The sequence below is a fragment of the Pantherophis guttatus genome, chromosome 12 (genome assembly GCF_059756535.1).
Source record: "Pantherophis guttatus breed Tessera chromosome 12, ASM5975653v1, whole genome shotgun sequence".
NCBI lineage: Eukaryota > Metazoa > Chordata > Lepidosauria > Squamata > Colubridae > Pantherophis > Pantherophis guttatus.
In genome coordinates this window covers 6,032,501-6,053,001 of record NC_142074.1, presented here as the reverse complement: position 1 = coordinate 6,053,001, position 20,501 = coordinate 6,032,501, and the positions used below count along the sequence as shown (strand labels likewise).

The 20,501-nt window shown below is 43.3% G+C and overlaps 1 protein-coding gene across 8 annotated transcripts in view; it reads left to right on the top strand.

Annotated features, from left to right (window-relative positions):
- Nucleotides 1-20,501, top strand: part of LAS1L (LAS1 like ribosome biogenesis factor) — a 31,694-nt gene that overhangs the window by 11,135 nt on the left and 58 nt on the right. For 3 of the 8 annotated variants that reach the window (XM_034435071.3, XM_034435070.2, XM_034435072.3), the window contains exons 4-14: nucleotides 50-119; nucleotides 216-297; nucleotides 3,973-4,158; nucleotides 4,242-4,288; nucleotides 8,713-8,822; nucleotides 9,203-9,285; nucleotides 11,974-12,180; nucleotides 13,724-13,865; nucleotides 15,187-15,575; nucleotides 16,612-16,756; nucleotides 20,221-20,501. The exon at nucleotides 20,221-20,501 is cut by the window's right edge and continues 58 nt beyond it. In XM_034435071.3, coding sequence (XP_034290962.1) covers nucleotides 50-119; nucleotides 216-297; nucleotides 3,973-4,158; nucleotides 4,242-4,288; nucleotides 8,713-8,822; nucleotides 9,203-9,285; nucleotides 11,974-12,180; nucleotides 13,724-13,865; nucleotides 15,187-15,575; nucleotides 16,612-16,756; nucleotides 20,221-20,311 — 1,552 coding nt within the window. In that variant the 3' untranslated portion in view covers nucleotides 20,312-20,501. Of the gene's footprint in view, nucleotides 1-49; nucleotides 120-215; nucleotides 298-3,972; nucleotides 4,159-4,241; nucleotides 4,289-8,712; nucleotides 8,823-9,202; nucleotides 9,286-11,973; nucleotides 12,181-13,723; nucleotides 13,866-15,186; nucleotides 15,576-16,576; nucleotides 16,757-20,220 lie in introns of all 8 variants that reach the window. The other 5 variants (XM_087877544.1, XM_087877545.1, XM_034435073.3 and 2 more) reach the window with 2 other exon arrangements.

Sequence of the window (20,501 nt, the reverse complement as noted above, 5' to 3'; positions counted from 1 at the left end):
TCAAACACAAGTTGTATCTGAAATCATTCAATACTTCTATCACCCACAGGTTTGTGAATCTCATCACCGAGCGGAAGCAGAAAATGGTTACCGTTCCACTGAGACATCTAGCAAAAGAGGTATAAGAGGTTTGAGTTTATTAAGCTCTGGGAGCTGTGAAATAATTGCATTGCTTCCATTTCTGATTTTAATAATCGTTTGGTTCTTGCTCCAAGCTGAACATCCCAATCTGGATTGTGGATCTCCGTCATGACCTAACCCACGGCACCCTTCCCCAGCTGGTGACTTGCCGAAAAGGTAAGAGGATTTTTTTTTTTTATTCTGATGAAGTTAACTTGGTGGTGCAGTGTTTAGAATGCAGTTATTGCAGACTAACTCTGCCCACTGCCAAGAGTTTGATCCTAACTGGCTCAAGATTGACTCAGACTTCCATCCTTCTGAGGTTGGTAAAATGAGGACCCAATTTATTGAGGGCAATATGCTGACATTGTACACTGCTCAGAGAGTACTGTAAAGCACTATGGAGCTGTATATAAGTCTAAATGCTATTGCTAGTACTATGCAATTAGTAATTGCAAACAGCCAAGCTCAAAGAGCACCACTGTTCAACCTGGAGCTGCATATAGGTAGTCCTTGACTTACGACCACAGTTGAGCCCAAAATTTCCATTGATGAACAAGACAGTTGCTAATTGAGCTTTGCCCCAATTTACAGCCTTTCTTGCCACCTTTGTTAAGTAAATCACTGCAATTGTTAAGTTACCGTGTTTCCCTGAAAATAAGACCCTGTCTTATATTTTTTGGAACCCTGAAATAAGTGCTTGGCCTTATTGCCATGTGCTCAAAAGCCCAATTAGGCTTATTATCAGGGGATTTCTTATTTTGGGGGAAACAGGGTAGTAACATGATTGTTATATGAGTCTGGCTTCCCCATTGACTTCACAAGACCCTGGGACACTGTAACCATCATAAATATGAGTTAGCTGCCAAGTGTCAAAATTTTGATCACATGACTGTGGAGCTACTGCAATGGTTGTAAGTATGAAAGTATGTATGAAAAACAGTCAAGTCACTTTTTTCAGTGCCATTGTAACTTCAAATAGTCAAAAGATGAATGACTGTAAGTCAACCAATCTGCTCATAACATTCTTTTTGTATTTTGAGCCTGACACTTCCAAAAATAATTAAAACAGTACTTCCTGCTCTTAAAACAGGCTGTTCCAGCTCTAAAGCAGCTGCAACTATTTCAACACGTTCACTCCTTTCCTCTTAGAATATTCACTTAAAAACAATAAATGCAGAAACAAAGGCAATGTTCCCTTGCTTCGCCATGAAAGCCAGCTCATTCTCAGTCCAACCCATCTCACAGAGTTATTGTAAGGAAAATAGGAGGAGGAAGGTGTGTTGGATATGTTCACCACCTTGAGTTATGGAAGGAAGGAAGGAAGAAGGCCAAAAGACCCAGCTAAAGGCAGTTTATTCCTAGAATAGCTTCCTGAGTAACAGCTACCTGAGTAAACAAGCATATAATCAGTACATTTTTTAAAAAAAGATGAGGGGCAGGTCAGCTCCAAGTTCCTGTATACCTGGGGTGTCAAACTTGTGTTGTCATGATGGCGTCACATGACGTATCAGCAAAGTACCCCTTTGCTAAACCAGGTGTGGGCATGGTCAGTGTGTGATGCATCTGGCCCGCGGAGCGGCGAGTTTGACAGACCTGTTGTATACATTTGTTATTTGATGCGATCCTTAGTGCTTCCTCCAGGTGGTGATGTTGCACTGCAGGGAGCAAATACTACTGTCCCCAGAGGATACATAACTTTCAATCTGCTCTGTAAGTGGTGACTTGTTTGGAAAAGGTTTTAAGCATATAGCATGAGCAAGGGAATAGAAATGTCTCACTCTTCAGGGTGGAAGGAAAATGCAGAATGCTTCTTTCTGCTCCAGATAAGATTTCTCCTCTAGAAGAGTGGAATTGTACCTTTCAGCATGTCTCTGGAGGAAGGGATCTGGAGAAAGCTGTTCCAGATCGTTTGCAGAAATCCAGGTTTTTTTCTCTTACATTTCCAAAAATGGGGTCTTTGCAAACACTGTTTATTTATCTGATTATTTTTATCCTGCCTTTATTATTTTATAAGTTACACAGAGCAGCAAACATACATAATACTTTCTTCTTTTTCCCTTTTTTCCCCCCACAACAGCAGCCTTGTGAGGTGAGCTAGGCTGAGAGATTGGCTGTCCCAGTCACCCAGCCAGCTTTAATACCTAAGAAAGGACTAGAATTCACAGTCTCCTGGTTTCTAGGCTAGCACCTTCACCGCTACACCAAACTGGCTCTCTTTTCTCTTCTCTTCTCTTCTCTTCTCTTCTCTTCTCTTCTCTTCTCTTTTCTGCCAGGTTTAATGCTTAGATCAGGGAACTGAGGAAATAGTTTGTAGTAGATAAGGGAATAGTAAATAACCGTGAATGCTCTGTGGTTTTACTAATGGCTGTGTGAGGTTGTATGAGTGGATGCAGTAATTTTGCTGCTGATGGTAGAAGTGAAGGTTAAGTCAGTGTTTCTACTTTGGCAAAAAGTCTATGGATATTCTCAGTCATCCAGGTCATGGTTGTCCCAAAAGTAGCTCTGGTGGCTCAGCAGACTAAAGCACTGTTATTAACATCCACTTACATCTGCTGCCTGCAATTACTGCAAGTTCAAATCTCACCAGGCTCAAGGTTGACTCAGCCTTCCATCCTTTCTAAGGTAGGTGAAATGAGGACCCAGATTGTGGGGGCAATAAGCTGACTTTGTATAAATATATACAAAAGTATGAAGGCTATTGCTTAACGCATTGTAAGCCGCCCTGAGTCTCCGGAGAAGGGCGGCATATAAATCAATTTTTTTTAAAAAAGGTGCTTTTTCAGGACGCAACTGGACTTCCTTGTTTTTTCTTTAAAGATGTTTCGCTTCTCATCCAAGAAGCTTCTTCAGCTCTGACAGGATAGTGGGGGATGGAAGGATTTATATTCCTTGCAGACAGCTGGTCATTTACATTCTTTTACAGAGTTGTTGAGGCCACTTGGAGGTTTGTCTGTGTCCTTAGGGTCACCTGAATAGAGCAAACGGTGCGAAGCCTTCTTGGCTGCCAGATGTTTTCTGCTCTGTGTCCTTTCACTGTTGAAGACAGGTGCAGGCTGTTGGGGATGAGTCTTATGTTGTTTGCATCTCAAACTGAAGTGCCAATGGTTCCTTCTTGGCTCTCTAAAATAATGCAAACAACCAGCTGTCTGCAAGGAATATAAATCCTTCCATTCCCCACCATCCAGTCAGTCAGACCTGAAGAAGCTTCTTGGATAAGAAGCAAAATGTCTCCAAGAAAAAAGGAAGTCCAGTTGCCTCCTGAAAAAGCACATACATTCATTCATTCATTCATTCATTCATTCATTCATTCATTCATTTATTTATTTATTTATTTATTTATTTATTTATTGGTTCGATTTACATGCCGCCCTTCTCCGGAGACTCAGGGCGGCTTACAATGCGTTAAGCAATAGCCTTCATACTTTTGTATATACCTGCTTAGTAGGGCTTTTGCGCCCCCCCCCCCCCCCCCCCGCGCCGCCAAGCAGTGTTCTTTTTATACAAAGTCAGCTTATTGCCCCCACAATCCGGGTCCTCATTTTACCTACTTCGGAAGAATGGAAGGCTGAGTCAACCTTGAGCCTGGTGAGATTTGAACTCGCAATAATTGCAGGCAGCTGGCAGCTAAGTGCTACTTAACAGCACTTTAGTCCGCTGCACCACCAAGGCTCTCTTGGCAACTTGCATGGAATTCTGGGAGTTGAAATCCAAATGATGAAGCTTCTTGGATGAGAAGCGAAATGTCTTCTTCCTCAAGGAAAAAAAAATCCAGTTGCCTTTTGAAAAAGCATCTTTGGGATAACTATTATCTTGTCTATTTTTAATAGTGCTATCCTTTCTTCTCTGCAGGTTGTGATACCGTGCTGGACTGGCTGAGGCGCTCATATTGGAGCTGCCAACTGGGCAATAATTTAGTTGAAGAAGGTGAGGAGGAAACTGAAGAATCATCAGAAGCGGATGGTGAAGATGAGATGGTCAGCAGTCAAGAAGATCCGGAGAAGACACCAAATGAGCAGAAACACCAGGAACTCTGTGGTAGGTGTATTCAGATCTGTTGTTTCTTCTTCTGCACTTAATGTTTTTCTAAAGGATTTTTTTTTTCAATTTCTTTCCCCCAGGAAAAGTCAGAGATGTTTTGACTTCATTTAAAAATCAACAACTTGAGGTAAGCTCTGTAGATTCCTAATCAGACTAGCAATTTTTGTTTCCATTGAAAATTCTTCGAATGATTAAAGTATAAGTGAAAAAAATAAAGTATGAATTCAAAGTGTTTTGCTTTGATTAAAATGTTATAGTTTGGACTTTCTGATGCAAAGACAAAGTAAAGTCTCCTGATTCACTACATGTAGTCCTCAACTTGCAGCCAGTTGCTTAGCAACCATTCAAAGTTCCAACCTACCTGAAAAAAAAGGACTTACGATCTGGATTCAAAGATCTTACTGTCACGCAGACACAGTCACATGACCACACTTTGAGTGCTCCGCAACACAGCTGCCTATGCCAGGGGTATCAAACTGGCGGCCCAAAGGTTGGATGTGTCACATGCAGGCCATGCTCCGTAAAGGGAAAAAAAGGTTGTGAGACATCGCAATATGTCACGTGACTCGATCTAGTTTGACACCCATGGCCTATACAGTCATTTGCAATGTCCCATATTTTTTATAGTGGTTTTGCTAAAAACCAGCACTTCCAATTTTGGGCAAAACTACATCTGCGGCAAACAATAGGCACTTAACAACCATAGAATTTGCAGGAAAAGGGTAAAATCAGATTGTCATGTGTCCATCATGACATATAAGTGTAATGGCAGGCTCTACTATGGTTGTATGTCGTGGATTTCCCGATACTTCTTCCAATCTTCCAATGTATCTTCCAATGTTTCCTGGGATTGGAATAAGTGAGTTCAGAGAATGTCCCAAAGGTGTTTTTTCCAGGAAGCAACTGGACTTTCTTGTTGTTGCTTTTTTTGAAGACATTTCATTTCTCATCTAAGAGAAGTGGGGAAGCAATCCTGTGAGAGCTGAAAAAGCTTCTTGGCTGAGAAGCAAAACATCTTCAAAGAAAAAATAAGAAAGTTCAGTTGCCTCCTGAGAAAAGCATCTTTGGGACAACCATGACCTGGATAACTGAGAATCTCTACAGAAGTTCAGAGAATGATTTTTTTTGTTCAGGAAGCTACAGTTAGAATATCTGTGGAGATTCTCAGTCATCCAGGTCATGGTTGTCCCAAAGGCATGCTTTCAAAAGGCAACTGGACAGGGAGGAGTCAAAAGAAGAAATGCAGAAGGAAGAAGACAAAGAGGAGAACAATGAAAATAATAGTGATTGATGGGGGAAAACATATTTAGAGTGTTGGAAGATATGTTTGAAATGGAGGCACGGGCCTTGGTAGAAATTTTAGAAACTAGGCAGTGGAAGAGGGTAGTGGTTGGAGGAACACTTAGATTGGACATCCAAGAACTAGATATAGACAGAGATTTTAAGAGGAATGTGGGAGGCAAGTCAAAAAAAAGCATAGCAATTAAAGTTTTGAAGCAGGCAAGAGACGATGGGTAGATGATTTTCATCTTTATTGTTGTTCCGATTCGCTTTTCCTTTTTCCTCTTTCTTTTAAAGCATAGCAATCAAAATATGAAGTGGGCAAGAGATGATGGATGGATGATTCCTCTTTTTTGTTGCTACTCTGAGTTGCCTTTCCCTCTCTCTCCCTTTTTTTCCCCTTTTTTTAGGCAGGTGACATGATTAAAAGTTAGACAGGAAAGAAAGAAAAAGCTTTTTAATAAAGGGTGACATGATTAAAAGCTAGAATAAGTGATAGAAATAAAGGGAATATTTATGTATACATTTTTATTTGATAAAATGAAAGTAATGAGAAATAAGTGGAATAATTGAATAATGATAGACTGTAACCTAATATAGATGTATATTGTTATTAGAAATAAGTTGATTGAATGTAATAATAATGCTTAATCTTATCAGTTTCATTTGTATTAGAATGTATGGTGCCCAGATGTCACGCTGTTCACACATTGATTTGACATTTTTATAAAAAATAAAAAAATAAAAAACTTGAGGGGGGAAAAAGGCAACTGGACTTTCTTTGTTTTTCCTTGAAGAGGTTTATATTATAATTTATATTCCTTGCTGCTAATGATCAGATAACTTTAAGGGATATAAATCCTTCCATTCTCCACCATTCAGTCAGAATTGAAGAAGCTTCTTGGATGAGAAGTGAAATGTCTTCAAGGAAAAACAAGGAAAGTCCAGTTACCTTTGGTTAAAAAGACATATAGAGCAGCTAAATGGTTCAAAATTGGAAGAGGGGTGTGGATATTTTCCCACTGTCCATTTAATATATGCAGAATATATCAAGAAAGGTGCTGGATTAAAAGAAATTGGAATTAATATTGCTAGGAGTAATATCAACAATCTGATATATGTTGTTGGACACACAGAAAAGGAATCTCTTGAAGGTGAAAGAAATGAATGTCAACCTCAGTCTGCTGCTCAATAGGGTTGTTGTTGTTTTTTTTTTTTTTAGAAAACCTTAAGTTCATGTCAATAGGCAATGCCAACCTAATGCAGAGAGTCAGAGAGTTGAAATAATAGTAAGTTCAAAAATTCTTAGGAATGGTGAGTAGAGCCGTGAAATAAAGAGGTGTTCTTGCCTGAGATAAAGGCTACAACAGATCTAGATTGAAAATTAAGGTACATGGACATCAAACCAAAAACAAATGTATATAAGGTTTTCCCCACAAATGAAGGTGAATATGCATGTCCCAGGATAATGTTGCAGGATCCAATCAGAGTCAGTCACTGGGACCAGAGGTTTACTCTTCCAAGCTTTTGGACTCGTGCTGGAGCCCAGAGGGAATTTCTAGCAGAATGTGTGTTTTGGGCTATTCTATGTTCCTTGATGATAGGCTCCAGCTCAGAAGACTAAACCTCTGGTCCCCGTAACTGACCCAGATGGATCCTTCAAGGTTTTCCCCAGCTACAAAAGTAGTGTTCTGCCCCACCTCTGGATTTCCGAGGATATTGATACACACCAACGGTCCTTATCAAATTTATTAAGTAGCAAGAATAAACAAGACCAGCAAAGGTTGGCAACCAGCCCAGAAAACAAGGTATGATAAATCAAAATACTCTGATAATAATACGAGTTGTTTCCAGCAAGAACGCACTAGCTGCGTGTGACTTAAATAGGCTAAGGGAGTGGCCAATTATCCTCAAGCCCTACTCTCGAGGAGACCTCCTCCTCCTGAGTAGCCACTCCTGCCTTTTGGCAGCCCTGCGTGCTCAAGCATTGAGAAGAGGCTCCTCCACTTCGCTCTCTCCACTTGAAGGAGCCTCTGGAGGTTCTGAAGACTCTGGCTGAGTCTCTGCCTCTGGCACCACATCCTCTTCGGCCTCTGCTGTCCGACGTGGACACCGGCTGTGCAGGCTGCTGGCACAACAGCCTCCTCGTCGGGATCAGCCACGATCCGCGCAGGCCGCTGGTGGGCCACAACAAATAGCTTTAAAAGCTGGGACATCAGAAACACTAAAAAAGCCTCATGTTGGTCTTGAAGTGCCGTGCTGGTTGAGAATATCTTGAACCTGGAGAACATGAGATGCTAAACACACTGATGGTTGGAAGCTTTTTGCAAAACTAAAGCATGCATCAGGTAAAGGCATGAGTCCCTGGAAAAACATCCTTATGCTTGCAGAAATGGAAGACTAGATGGAAAGATGCCATCACTGAGAACATAAAGCAGTGTTTTCAAAAAATCAAAGTGACTGACAGTCCTGGTAATTTAAGTTTCTTGGACACAGAGAAGTGGCAACAAAAGTAATGTAGGGCTACCTGTATTAAACTAATACAGGTAGTCTTCAACTTACGACCATAATTGAGCCCAAAATTTCTGTTGCTAAGACAGATATTTGTTAAGTGAATTTTCCCCCATTTTATGACTTTTCTTGCCACAGTTGTAAAGTGAATCACTGCAGTTGTTATGGTAGTTATGTGGCTGTTAAGTGAACCCGGCTTCCCCATTGATTTTGCTTGTCAGAAGATCGCAAAAAGTAATCACCTGATCCTGAAACACTGCAACTGTCATAAATATGAGTCAGTTGCCAACCATTTGAATTTTGATTATGTGACCATGGGGATGCTGCAATGTGAAACACTGTCATATGTCACTTTTTGCAGTGCTATTGTAACTGAATGGTCACTGAACGAATTGTTGTAAGATGAGGACTATCTATTTGAATTTTAAATGGACCGTCGTGTTACAAATATGCACACCTACTGATAATTTGTACAGTCTGTTTTTATTCTCTTTGAACCAGATTTATATTTATTTTGAATAGTTATGTGTACAGATGTTTTATCCTTTCTGATTTCTTCCCGTTGTCTTTTCTATTCCTAACCTGGTTGATTGTTGGAATCAACAGTTTTTCCAAGTTGGTTGTCATAATGACTTACATCATGTCCGTAAGGCAGTTGGCTCAATTCACATATAACACTAGGCCCCAAACAAACTGTTTTAGTGAATCTAGCCAGTCCCGTCCATTAGTTGATGTGCTACTTCTTCATTCTTGCCTTAGGTTCTCAGGCAACAGCCAGATGTCAACCAAGCCTGTAAAATATGGAGCATAGCTACTTCAGAGGTGGAATGGGTTGTGGCCCAAATGAAAGATTTATTACAAGAGAACAGGTAGGTCGATTTCAACACTCAAGAATTTCTGAGTCAGCCATAACAATCTCCCTTGTGGTTTTGTTAAACATCCCTGCAAGTAAAAATCTTACTGAAGTCTTGTCTAGTTGTGTCTTCTCCTTTTGTGCTGCTCCCCCCCCATAAAAAAAGGGGGGGGGGATTCAGAGAGTGCTGATTGAAGCAGTAGAGACTGTTTTATCCTCAAAGCCTGGATATCTATACAGGAAGAGGTAGATTCCTATTTAAGGCTAGGATGCCAAATCCACTCTGAATATCTGGCTGACTGAGCAACCAACTATAATAATAATGTTGGGGAGTAAAAGGGTATTTGTAATTGGAAGATCCTGGAAAATACTCATTGGGCTTTACAATTCCTATAGGGAAGTTGTGGCTGAGACATTGCTCGAAGACGGCTTTCTCATTCCAACCGCTGACACTGTGCAGATCTTAAATATTCCTCAAGGTTGGTATATCAAGTTGCTTTTTTTTTCTTGGTTCTCCAACCATTGCCTGTTCAAAATCTGTGCAGATTACCTGCACTGGATCCTGGCAATCGATTTAGTTGCCTGTGGCCATTCCATTCAAACACTCAAAGTGATTATTAGGACTGGTTTGTCAAGAGCCTTGGTAGTACAGTGGTCTAAAGCACCCTGTTATTAAGAACAGCTGCCTGCAATTACTGCAGGTTCGAATCTCGCCAAGGCTCAAGGTTGACTCAGCCTTCCTTTCTAAGGTGGGTAAATTGAGGACCCAGTTGTGGGGGCAATAAGCTGACTTTGTATAAATATACAAAAGAATGAAGGCTATTGCTTAGCGCATTGTAAGCCGCCCTGAGTCTCCGGAGAAGGGCGGCATATAAATCAAATTAAAAAAAAAAGATAAAAACCAAAGCTATGAAACTTCAAATTGGTAGGATTTCCAGGGCTAAAAAGAGATTTTGACTGACTTTCTAAAGATATGGGTTTTAATTTTAATTTAATCATCTGAAACTACCAAAAGCTCTTTACCATATGCCAGATCAGCAGGACTCTGATAATGGAGCACGTTCAGAAAAGTTTCTTCTGCAGGTTTTAACTTTCAGACAGTTTGGAAGAGAGAATGATGGTCCCTTGGGTAACATCTCAAATAATAGAAAGAAATCATGATCTATATTGGGGTGTCAAACTCAAGGCCTGTGGGCCATCCTGGAAACTCTTTAAGAGTCTGGCCCACGTCACTTCGGCCCAGCCCACGCCATCCCGGCGTGCGTGTGTACGCACAGGCCCAGTTCTCCTCAGATAATTCGGGGCAGGTGGGGCAACTCTGCACCCCCTGCCTTGCTTTGTCCTCCACCACCGCTGCCTTGCTTCGTTCTTCGTCACTTCTTGCTCACCGCTGTAACCTAGCAGGAGGCTGAGCAACTGCTGCAACAGCCACAAAGCGAGGCAGTGGGGGGTGGGGGGGTGGAGGACAAAGCAAGGCAGGGGGTACAGAGCTGCCCACCCCCATGGCCTGCACCGGCTTACCTGAGCTCCCCGTCAGCTAGGCACTGAAGCACCGCAACTGCCACCGCAACAAGACACAGAGGAGGGGGGCTCTCCAAACTCTGTGTGTGTGTATGAGAGAGAGAGAGCGATCCCTGCTTCAGTTGGGGTATTCAAACTTCTGGCCGGGGGGGGGCAGGAGCCACCTGAGCAGCCGTTTTTCTCCCCATCCTCCCCACTCAAGCAGCAGTGGGCTCTGCGGGACAGCAAGGTCTCTCATTCTCCCCTGGCGTGGCGAACTCCAGCTTCAGTCAGGGCATTCAAGTGGCTGGTGGCGGAAGCCATGATTGCCCCCTCCCCAACCAGCCAGCCAGCTAGCACCACCTGACCTGTTCCCTGCCTGGCCAGCCAATGCAAAGCCTCACCATTCTCGTTGTCCTCGTCCTCTCCTTTCAGCAGTGGGACAGGGTCTCATTCCTGCCCCAGCACAGCGAACTCCGGATGTGGGCATGAAGCCCTGCAATGCTGAAGGCTGAATGAAGCCTTCAACTGAGTGAGTAAGTACTGTGGGGTCAGGCCCTTCACAGCTGTGTCCAGCCCGCCAGAGTTCACTGTACTGGGGCAGGAATGAGACCCTGTCCCACTACCGCTTGGGCGGGGAGGACGACCAGGAGGAGGAGGAGGAGAACAGCGATGTCTTGTGCTGGCTGGTCAGGCAGGGAGCAGGTCAGGCAGTGATTGCTGGCTAGTTGAGGAGGGGGCAATCATTGCTGCCCCCTGCAACTTCAATGCCCTGACTGAAGCAAGGATCACGTGCTCTCTCTCTCATACACACACACAAACTCTCTCTCTCTCTCTCCCTCTCTCTCTCTCTCTGGAAAAAGAAGGGAAGGAATGAAGGGAAGGAAGGAAGGAGATTATAATGAGAGAGAATGAGGGTCTGAGGTAAATCCTGCCTTAGCACTTGGCCACCAGCAGCTCTGCTGCCTTTGGTTCCCCTCCTCCTGACCTCTCCTGGTGGTCTCCCATCCTATCACTGAGGATGCTTTGGTTACAGAGCTGGGTCTCCTTGTAAGGAGATGGAGTGGGCCTCCCTCTGACCCACACACTTTTCCCTCCTGCACATACCATGAGCAACCTGGCCAAGGAGAGCGAGCACAGCAGCAGTGGGATCTGGCCACGCCCACCATGGCCATGCCCCCACCACAATCCTGATGCGCCCCTCAATGAAATTAGTTTGACACCCCTGATCTACATAGTGAAAAATGAGCTCATACTAGTGAAGAATTCAAAAATTCAAGGAAAGAGTAATCACTGAGATTGGTTGGGGTCTATGCCGTCTGACCCCCCAGTCATCCTGAATTATTTTTACAGTTACAACTCTTTTAAATTTTTTATGTTCCAAGAAAATGTTTGCCCAAGGGCCTCATCTATTTTATTTTTCTTGCCCTTTTTAAAATAGTAGCCACGTATTTGTTGGGGTTTGTCCTTACACTTCTTTCTCTCTTTAAAACTGGGAATATTTATTACGTTTGTATTTCCTTGGCCCCCAAGGAATTAATATCAAAAATTAATTTTCTAACCTTTAAGGGTTAGAAAATTGGGTATTGGGTATTGTTGTTCATATATAATATTCAGTTTCTATTTTCCTTCCCTGCCCCTCTTTTGCCTTGTTGTTTGGAATGTAGAAACTCACAAGTGGGATTTTAAGATGCCTCGAGCATTTCTTCGTTTCTGGCAGCCCCTACTGAGAGGTTTGCACTCCAGACATTTCACTCAGACTCTTTTGGAGAAAATGTTTGATGATTTGAAGGCCCACGCAAGGATCGCATCACTTCGGTCTCAGTACCTCATCAACTGGATCACAAAAATTCTGAAGGCTAACTTGCGAGTTAGTAAGTATTGGGAGGTGTTCAGACAAGATTTAAATTTTCACCTTGGCATATCTTCTCTTTATCAGTGTGAGGACTGATGAAAAACATAATTAGGGGACGAGAAAAATTATTAGCAGGAAAACAGGTTGCGTGATGCTCTAATGAAGGCTTTTGTATTCTGCAAAAATATATCCTCACCTATAAAATGCATGAAAATACTAAAACTTAAAGTAAGGTGTAATTTAGCAAAGATGTAAGATACCATTCTTTGCAGTGATCCTTACCAGGACAGGAATCGAGCAAAGGGTGCATTAAACACCAGTACATTTTGTGAATATGTTTGTAGTATTTTTATCAGATTTGTGAAGCAGGCTGTGTTCTGAAAGCTTGTCTTGAAAGTCAACAACAGCTTTCCAGATTCTGTTGTGATCACAACCAAGTCTGTCCTTTGGCTGCAGATTAAATATGTTGAGAGAGCAAAGAAATGGGTGAGTCTAATGGCCAGCAATGTGTTTTGCAGGGCCAGGGTATCATTATCATTGTTTGGGTTCCAGATAACTGCAGAACACAAAAGCCATCACTAGAGACGTTGAGGACTACATGTATACGTAAAAAGAGAGCAGTCTGAACACTGAACATGCTTTGGAAAACTTTCACTATTGTTCAATTTAAGGTGCCAATCCATAAAATTGTGATCAACTGTTTGTATCAGTTGAAAGTTGGACATTCACAGCACTAGACTGAAGTGTTGAAGTCTAGTTGGTAGTTCAGTATGTTGCCCTCAGTGTAGTTGTGTTGTGTGAACCCTAAGTAACAGCCATGATTAACTGAATAAATCGTTATTGAAACACAAAAGTGAATTTAGAGTGAATAGAGCGAATTTAGAGTGAATAGAGCCTTGGTAGTACAGGGGTTTAAGGCACCCTGTTATTAAGCTGATTATTAAGACCAGCTGCCTGCAATTACTGCAGGGTTCGAATCTCTCCAAGGCTCAAGGTTGACTCAGCCTTCCATCCTTTCTAAGGTAGGTGAAATGAGGACCCAGTTTGTGGGGGCAATAAGCTGACTTTGTATAAATATACAAAAGGATGAAGGCTATTGCTGAGCACATTGTAAGCCGCCCTGAGTCTTCGGAGAAGGGCGGCATATAAATCAAATTAAAAAAAAAAAATTTCTATGGAGATTCTCAGTCATCCAGGTCATGGCTGTCCCAAAGGTGCTTTTTCAAAAGGCAACTGGACTTTGTTTTTCCTTGAAGACGTTTTGCTTCTCATCCAAGAAGCTTCTTCAGTTCTGAAGAAGTGCACAGTATGAATGCCAGACTGGACATGGATCCAATGCATCAGCTTTGGTCAATGAACATGCTTCTGTCTCCTTCCCATGCTCCCATTTTATAGACAGAACTGGGGTTCAAACGTGGGAAGTGACCCCACGCAACACCCCAGTGCAACTGATGTTTGTGACATCTGAACTTCAACCCATATTTTTTTCACCTCTAATCTTTTCCTGAGTTTGGTAGTGAGAGCCTTCCTTCCTGTGTTTTTTTTTTCTTTCCATGATTAAGAAAAGAAGTTAAAGTCTTCCAAAGCCAAGAAGAAGCAAAGCTGCTTGAGATTGTTCCATCACCATATTTCATTACAATGGTTGAAGCTTCTCAGAGATTGCCTAGATGCGCCTTGCTGGGCCAGTCCTCATCTCTTGCATCTGTAAGTACATCAGTAGAGTGGATCTGGGGCCACAAAGTGGCCTTCGTGGTTCTGGGGCAGGGGAGAGTGGCAGGAAGGCAAGTTTTGGATCTCCTCATTTTGGCTTTCATCGTTTCAAGATCCAAAATAAAATCTGGAAGGTCTCAGAAAGAGGCTCGTTTCTGAGAGTCCATCTGCTGAGTTTCACTCAATCAGTACTTTCCAATTTTTTTTCAGTCATTGAGTCAATAAGAAAGGTTCAGAAAGTGCCAGAACCGTCAGTCAATGCAAAGATCCCCTCACTGTGCTTTCCTCTTCAAAAACGCAAGAGTTTCTGTTTTCCAGCAAAGAAAAGAGTGATTATACATGCATGTAGGCCTTCTCCAGTCTCCAGCATTTTTAAAGGCCCCTATTTGCCATTGGAACTGTTTTGCTTACCCATACCATAATGACAATTCTTAGGATATATTCATTTTGCAAGAAAGTTCTTGAACACAGGTAGTCGACTTACAACCATTCATTTAATGACCATTCAAAGTTAAACAACAGTGCTGAAAAAAGTGAGTAATGACTGTTTTCCTCATGACCATTGCAACATCCCCATGGTCACATGATCAAAATTTGTTCGCTTGGCAGCTGACTCAAATTTATGATGGTTGCAATGTCCTGTGATCGTCACCTGTGGTCATGTGATCAATCTTTTGTGACTTTCTGACAAGCAAAGTCAATGGGGAAGACAGTCATTTAACAATCATTGTACTAAACTAACTGCACTGCAGTGATTCACTTAATTGTGGCAAAAAATGTCGACAAATGGGGCAAAACTCACTTAATATCTGTCTTGTTTAGTAACAGAAATTTTGGGCTCAATGGTGGTCGTCGAGGACTACCTTTATAGATTTCTGATGGGTAAAGGGTCATATGTGAGGTCACATTTTATGAATTTTAGCTCAGGTAGTCCTCAACTTAAAACAGTTCAATAAGTGACTGTTCAAAGCTACAACAGCGCTGAAAAAAGTGACTTATGACCATTTTTCACACTTTATAACCATTGCAGCATCCCCATGGTCACATGATCAAACTTCAGCTGCTTGGCAATTGATTCATATTTATGATGGTTGCAGGGTCCCGGGGTCATGTGATCCCCTTTGGCCGCCTTCTGACAACCAGAGTCAATGGGGAAGCCAGATTCAGTTAACAACCATGTTACTAACTTAACACATGACATGATTCACTTAACAACTGTGGCAAGAAAGGTGGTAAAACTCACTGAACAACTGTTTCACTTAAATTGTGGTCGTAACTTGAGGACTACCTGTACAAATCTGGTTTTGCTTGCCAGGATTCTGTTGAGTATGGAGCCTCCGTTGCCGGCTGAGGCTCAAGAGAAGCTCCTCTACTTGACCTCTATTTACACTCAAGAAGATGGCGCCTTCCCCACTTCTGGCTCTACACTGGACGTTTGTAAGCAGCCCATGTACACCGTGGAGAGCTTGCTGAAGCTCAGTGCTGCTGCAGCCTCCCACAAATTCTTGAAGAGAGCAGGGTGGACAGAGGTGTTGCCAGGAATGGTTAAAGAGAAAGGATTGGCTGAGGAAGAGGAGGAGGAGGAAGAAGAAGAGATGGACACTCAGTCACTATCACAGCAAGAACCTCTTTTCCTAGACGACCCAGCAGCTTTGGCTGAAAAAAGAAAAGCTCTTCAGGGGGGAGTCTGGCAAGTCGGCTCAGGTAAAGCGTGGGAGTTCGCATGTTTGGCATGTTAAGGGCAAAAAAATGGGCCTGAGAGCTGCGTAGTTTATCTCTGAATAAACTTGTATAAATAAACCAGTGGTTGGAAGGTGTGGAACTGGAGGAATGATAAAGGCAGGAGGAAAGGAACATAGAGTTTAGATGAACTATGCCCCATAATTGCCTTTGCTTAATGGGATACCCCTTTTAATAGCAGATGCTCTTTCTTTTTCTTCTTTCTTTCTTTCTTTTTCCTTCCTTCCCTTTCTTTTCCTTTCTTTTCCTTCTTTCCTTCTCTCTTTCCTTTCTCTCTTTTTTTCTTTTTTCTATGGTATTATAACAGAGGATGAAACCCCGCCCATCCTCTAAGATAGCTGCTATTGGACAAAGGGAGCTTGGAGGTGTGCAACTGATCATTTCCTATTGCTATGATATCTCTCAAGTAGTTAGACATTTAGGTTTTCCAAGTGATGGAAAAGCCTGTTGTTGATAACCCATGCTTCTAACAGTATCTAGAAAATCTACAGTTAGTTCAGGCCTACCCCCAATTAGATTACTTGTAAGACCTCCTGTCTCCAGCTCTCTGCTTTTTCTGTAATATCCAGCAGAGTTGGCATGACTTCTCTCTCAAGTCACCTAGTGGGACTCAGGGGGTGTAGCTTCTGTGCTGAGGACCTGTCATATGGAACATCATGTTCGGATGGCTGTGACTCTGTCCTTCCTCACTGGGCCACACCATGGATTAGATTGAAAATGTTTGGTTCCAAGATGGGACCGTTTCTGAAAGAGCAGACGACCAAGGTGCTTTCAAGCAACCTTACCCAATTTCCAGTGGTATCAGAGCATTCTGAGAGTTGGAAGTTCACAGGTTTAAAAGTTGCCGAGGTTGGACACTCCTGCTGTACATTGTTCCCTTTTGGCTCAGTGCAGTGTTTTAACTCCGCTCCTGTGACTTCCTGGGTGAGCTCTATCCATCATTGACTATACTTGATCTTGCTAAGGTCTATCCATTCCCCCTCACCACCACCACACACAGATGAACTGAAATGGAGAAATTTTCCTCTGGGAAAACTACCCGGCCAAACAGATGATCCCGATACCCTGCTAGTGGATAACTATACCATGATGTCGGCTCTTGACCAACTGGAGAATGGAGACAGGAAAAATACCCCCAACACCGTGTGAGTATTTTCCTAGAGATTGGGGAAATTTCTATTGTTGGAGAAGAGTTAATGTTACCTCTCGGAAAAAGGAAGAGGGGGGCTGAATAATATTCTTGGCTGAATAATAATGATTAATGAGGAAGGCTTTGGGGTGGTGGGACTCTCTTGCCTACTCCTCTCAATTTGAAATGTCTCTAAGGTGGGTATCTGCAACCGGCAGGTCCGGAGCCGCATGGCCTCTTTGGGCTCTCTGCTGCGGCTCCTTGTCCCATCACTGGCTGACCTCGCCCTCTCCTCCCAGTCACTTCTTGCCTGTTTTGAGAAGGTAAGGGCGACGGCGGGGGATAGAGAAGCTGCCGGGGCCGATTCTCTGGTGCCTCACTCTTGCTGGAGCTTCTTCCGGCCATGTTGGTGCTGGGCCTGCCTTGGTCGCTTGGGGAGATGTGCAACCTGCTCTCCGCCCTGAGACACTGGCCTGGCCCGGCCACCACCGCCGCCAGCTTCACTAACATGAGGACTGGCGGGGTGGGAATGGGATCCGGGAGGAGTGGACGACAGAAAGGGAGACAGGCCCGCAGTGCCCAGCTGTGGCTTTAAGAAGCTCAGGTTAGCAGGAAAAGGGGGCTGTGCCCACCGAACCTCGCACACCCACCCCGGGGCAGGCTTGGAGAAAGCCGGAGGGCCCTCACCAAAGACGCTCACCAGTCAGCCAATCTCCCTCTCTGTGTGTGTCTTTCTATGTCTCTCTGTGTGTGCCTCTTCTCTCTTTCTCAGAAAGCTGGGGAGCTCTCTTTGAGGCTCTTCAATACTCTTTTTCTTTCTTATTTTTGGAAATCTGGGCTGGCTGAGGAACGAGCACAAGCCGTGGCAGAGGCTTCCCTCCTTCCCGTCCTCTCGCAACCCCCTGGCCAGCTGTGGTGGTGCCGAGAGGGTGTGCATGAGAAGCAGGGGGAGGAGGATGAGGAGGAAAGCAGTGGTTTGTGCTTGTTCCTCAGCCAGCCCGGATTTCCAAAAAGAAGAAAGAAAAAAGGAGTAGCGAAGCGTCCCAAGGAGAGCTCACTGGGCTTTCCGAGAGTGAGAAGCTCCTTTTCTTTCTTCTTGGCAACTTTTTGGAAATCCAGGCTGGCTAAGGAACAAGCGCAGGCCGAGGCGGAGGCTTCCCTCCTCCTCCTCCTCCTTCCCCTCTTATGACCCCCTGGCCAGCTGTGGTGGAGCCAGGAGCACACGCATGAGCAGGGAGACCCTCTTCAAGTGAGCGTCCGGGCTCGGTCAAAGCACAGAAAAGGCACTCATGGGGAGGGCGGCCACTCACTTGAGGGTCTCCCCACTCGTGCACACGCTCCCAGCCCCACCACAGCTGGCTAGGGGGTCGCGCGAGGAGGAGGAGGAGTTGGCCATGCCCACCCAGATTTTGTGTTTTTTTTTTCTGTGGGAAACGGGTCCAAATGGCTCTTTGAGTGTTTAAGGTTGCAGACCCCTGCTCTAAGGGCTACTGTTAGAATAAAATGAAGAGAAATATAATTATCTTCTGAGTTCCTCGGTCAGAAGTACAGATAGTCCTTGACTTACAATGGTCCATTTAGTGACCCTTCAAAATTACAATGGCACTGAAAAAAGTGACTCATGACCCCTTTTCACACTTTGGCCATTGCAGTATCCCCATGGTCACACAATCAAAATTCTGACACTTGACATATATTTGTGACAATTGCAGTATCCCAAGGTCATGTGATTACCTTTTGAGACTTTATGACAAGCAAAGTCAATGGGGAAGTCAAGTTCACAACAACTTCCTAAGTGTTGCTAACTTAAGAACTGCAGTGATTCACTTAACAGTTGTGGCAAGGATTGTGGCACAATTGTGGTAAAATGGAGCAAAACATACTTAACAAATGTCTCACTTAACAAGAAATTTTGGGCTCCGTTGTGGTCGTAAGTCGAGGACTACCTGTATAAACCTAAATGCTATTGCTATATCAAAAAAAAGGGCTTTTCTCTGAACCAGTTTCAGATGCGATTCTGTTTGTATTCCCTTTGTCGTCATCTGCCATGAGTTTTTATTTGAATCCTTAGCAACGTTTGCTCTAGCAAACAAGCAGCACTTGCCTTATGATGGAGGTGTGGCTTGTAAGAAAAGGAGGTTATCTTGACTTGGAAATCATGCTCAGACAGCAGCTTTCGTTCTGAGCAGGTGGGTGTGGGTGTGTTTCCTGTCAGATGTCACTCCTGGCGTTTGCACCTGTTGCTGAAGAGCAGAGAGGGAAACTGACAGGGGTTAACAACTGTTTTCCCCGCCTGCTTTCGCAAGCCAGAGGAAGAACTTGATTGACGTACAGGATGCACCTGCTTTCTGGGAGAAATTGAGGTCGAACAGTGAAATTTTTAGGATAGGCATAAACATTTCTTTCATAAGGCTTTGCCCATTCTAAAGTTCATAGCAGGGCCATTGTAATGTTACCTGCTTTTCTCCCCACCATTTATTCTCCAGAGTATGAATTCCATTTTGTGTAACATCTGATGTTGGTTACATCAAGATAAGCAAAAGTCAATGGGGAAGCTAGATTCACTTAACAACCAGAGTACCATCAATGGCAGTGATTCACTTAACAACTATGGCAAGAAAGGTTGTAAAATGGGGCAAAACTCACTTAACAAATGTCTCACATAACAACATAAATTTTGGTCTCCATTGTGGTCATACGTCAAGGATTACCTGTACCAAGTTAATGTAGACAAACTAGAAGGAATAATTGGGGGGGACGTGATTCTAATAATCGGAAGTGTTTCTGTAATTACATTGCTGGTTGTTTTGTTCTTGCACTATGCCATGTATAAGTTGCCAAACTATCTCCCAGGGTGCCAAGCCACAAATTACTTAATTTCTCCAATTCAATTTCTCTGGATTCCAATGTGATTTGAATGATGGATGGATGGATTACAAACATCTATAGATCTGTCCAACTCAAACACGACTTTGGCAGCATAAAACAAAAAATAAACCATTTATCAGAGCCAGTTTACACATGCGTTATTTTTAATCATTATTAAAAATAACCCATGTGTAAACTGGCTCTGATAAATTATTCATTTTTATGTAAAATGCGTATGTAGCCAACCATTTGGAACTCGCAATGCCAAAATAAACGATGTCTATTTGCAATAAATTGTTGTCCAGTCAAATTCAGGCTTTGATCAGGCTTGGATGGCTCCCCTTGTTTCAGTCTGAACTAAATAAACCAGGACCCAGATAAATTTTCCTACTCCCTGCTTTGCTTTTTGATTGGAATCTTCTAATCGTCCAAAAGCTTCCTGAAGAAGCTCGGAATGGGTCAATTCCATCATATTTCATGTGCCCCTCCATTTCCTGGAGGAGATGGTGTTCCCTTTCACCAGTTTTTACCACATGATGCAACCACGCTTGGTGAAGTAATTGTGTGCCGTGGTTCTTTCACCTCACTGTTGTCCTGTTCTTTTTCCTTCAGCTCATCAGAATGGTCTGGTTTCCTTACGGCAGGACTCTTATGGACCCAGAGCGAGCTTCATAAATTAAAGAGTGGGATTCAGCTTTTTTGAGTGGGAGATTCTATGTCAATGATATAACACAATGGGAGGTTTCCCTTGCCACTCGAAAGATGCCATGCCTGCCTGCTCTTTGAAAGTTCTTTTTGGTGCAATGCAGCTACTTCTCCATCATAGATATTCCTCCTGGACATTTAAAGCTGTGGAGAAGCAGGCACACTTAATCCACTCAACAGATCTGTCC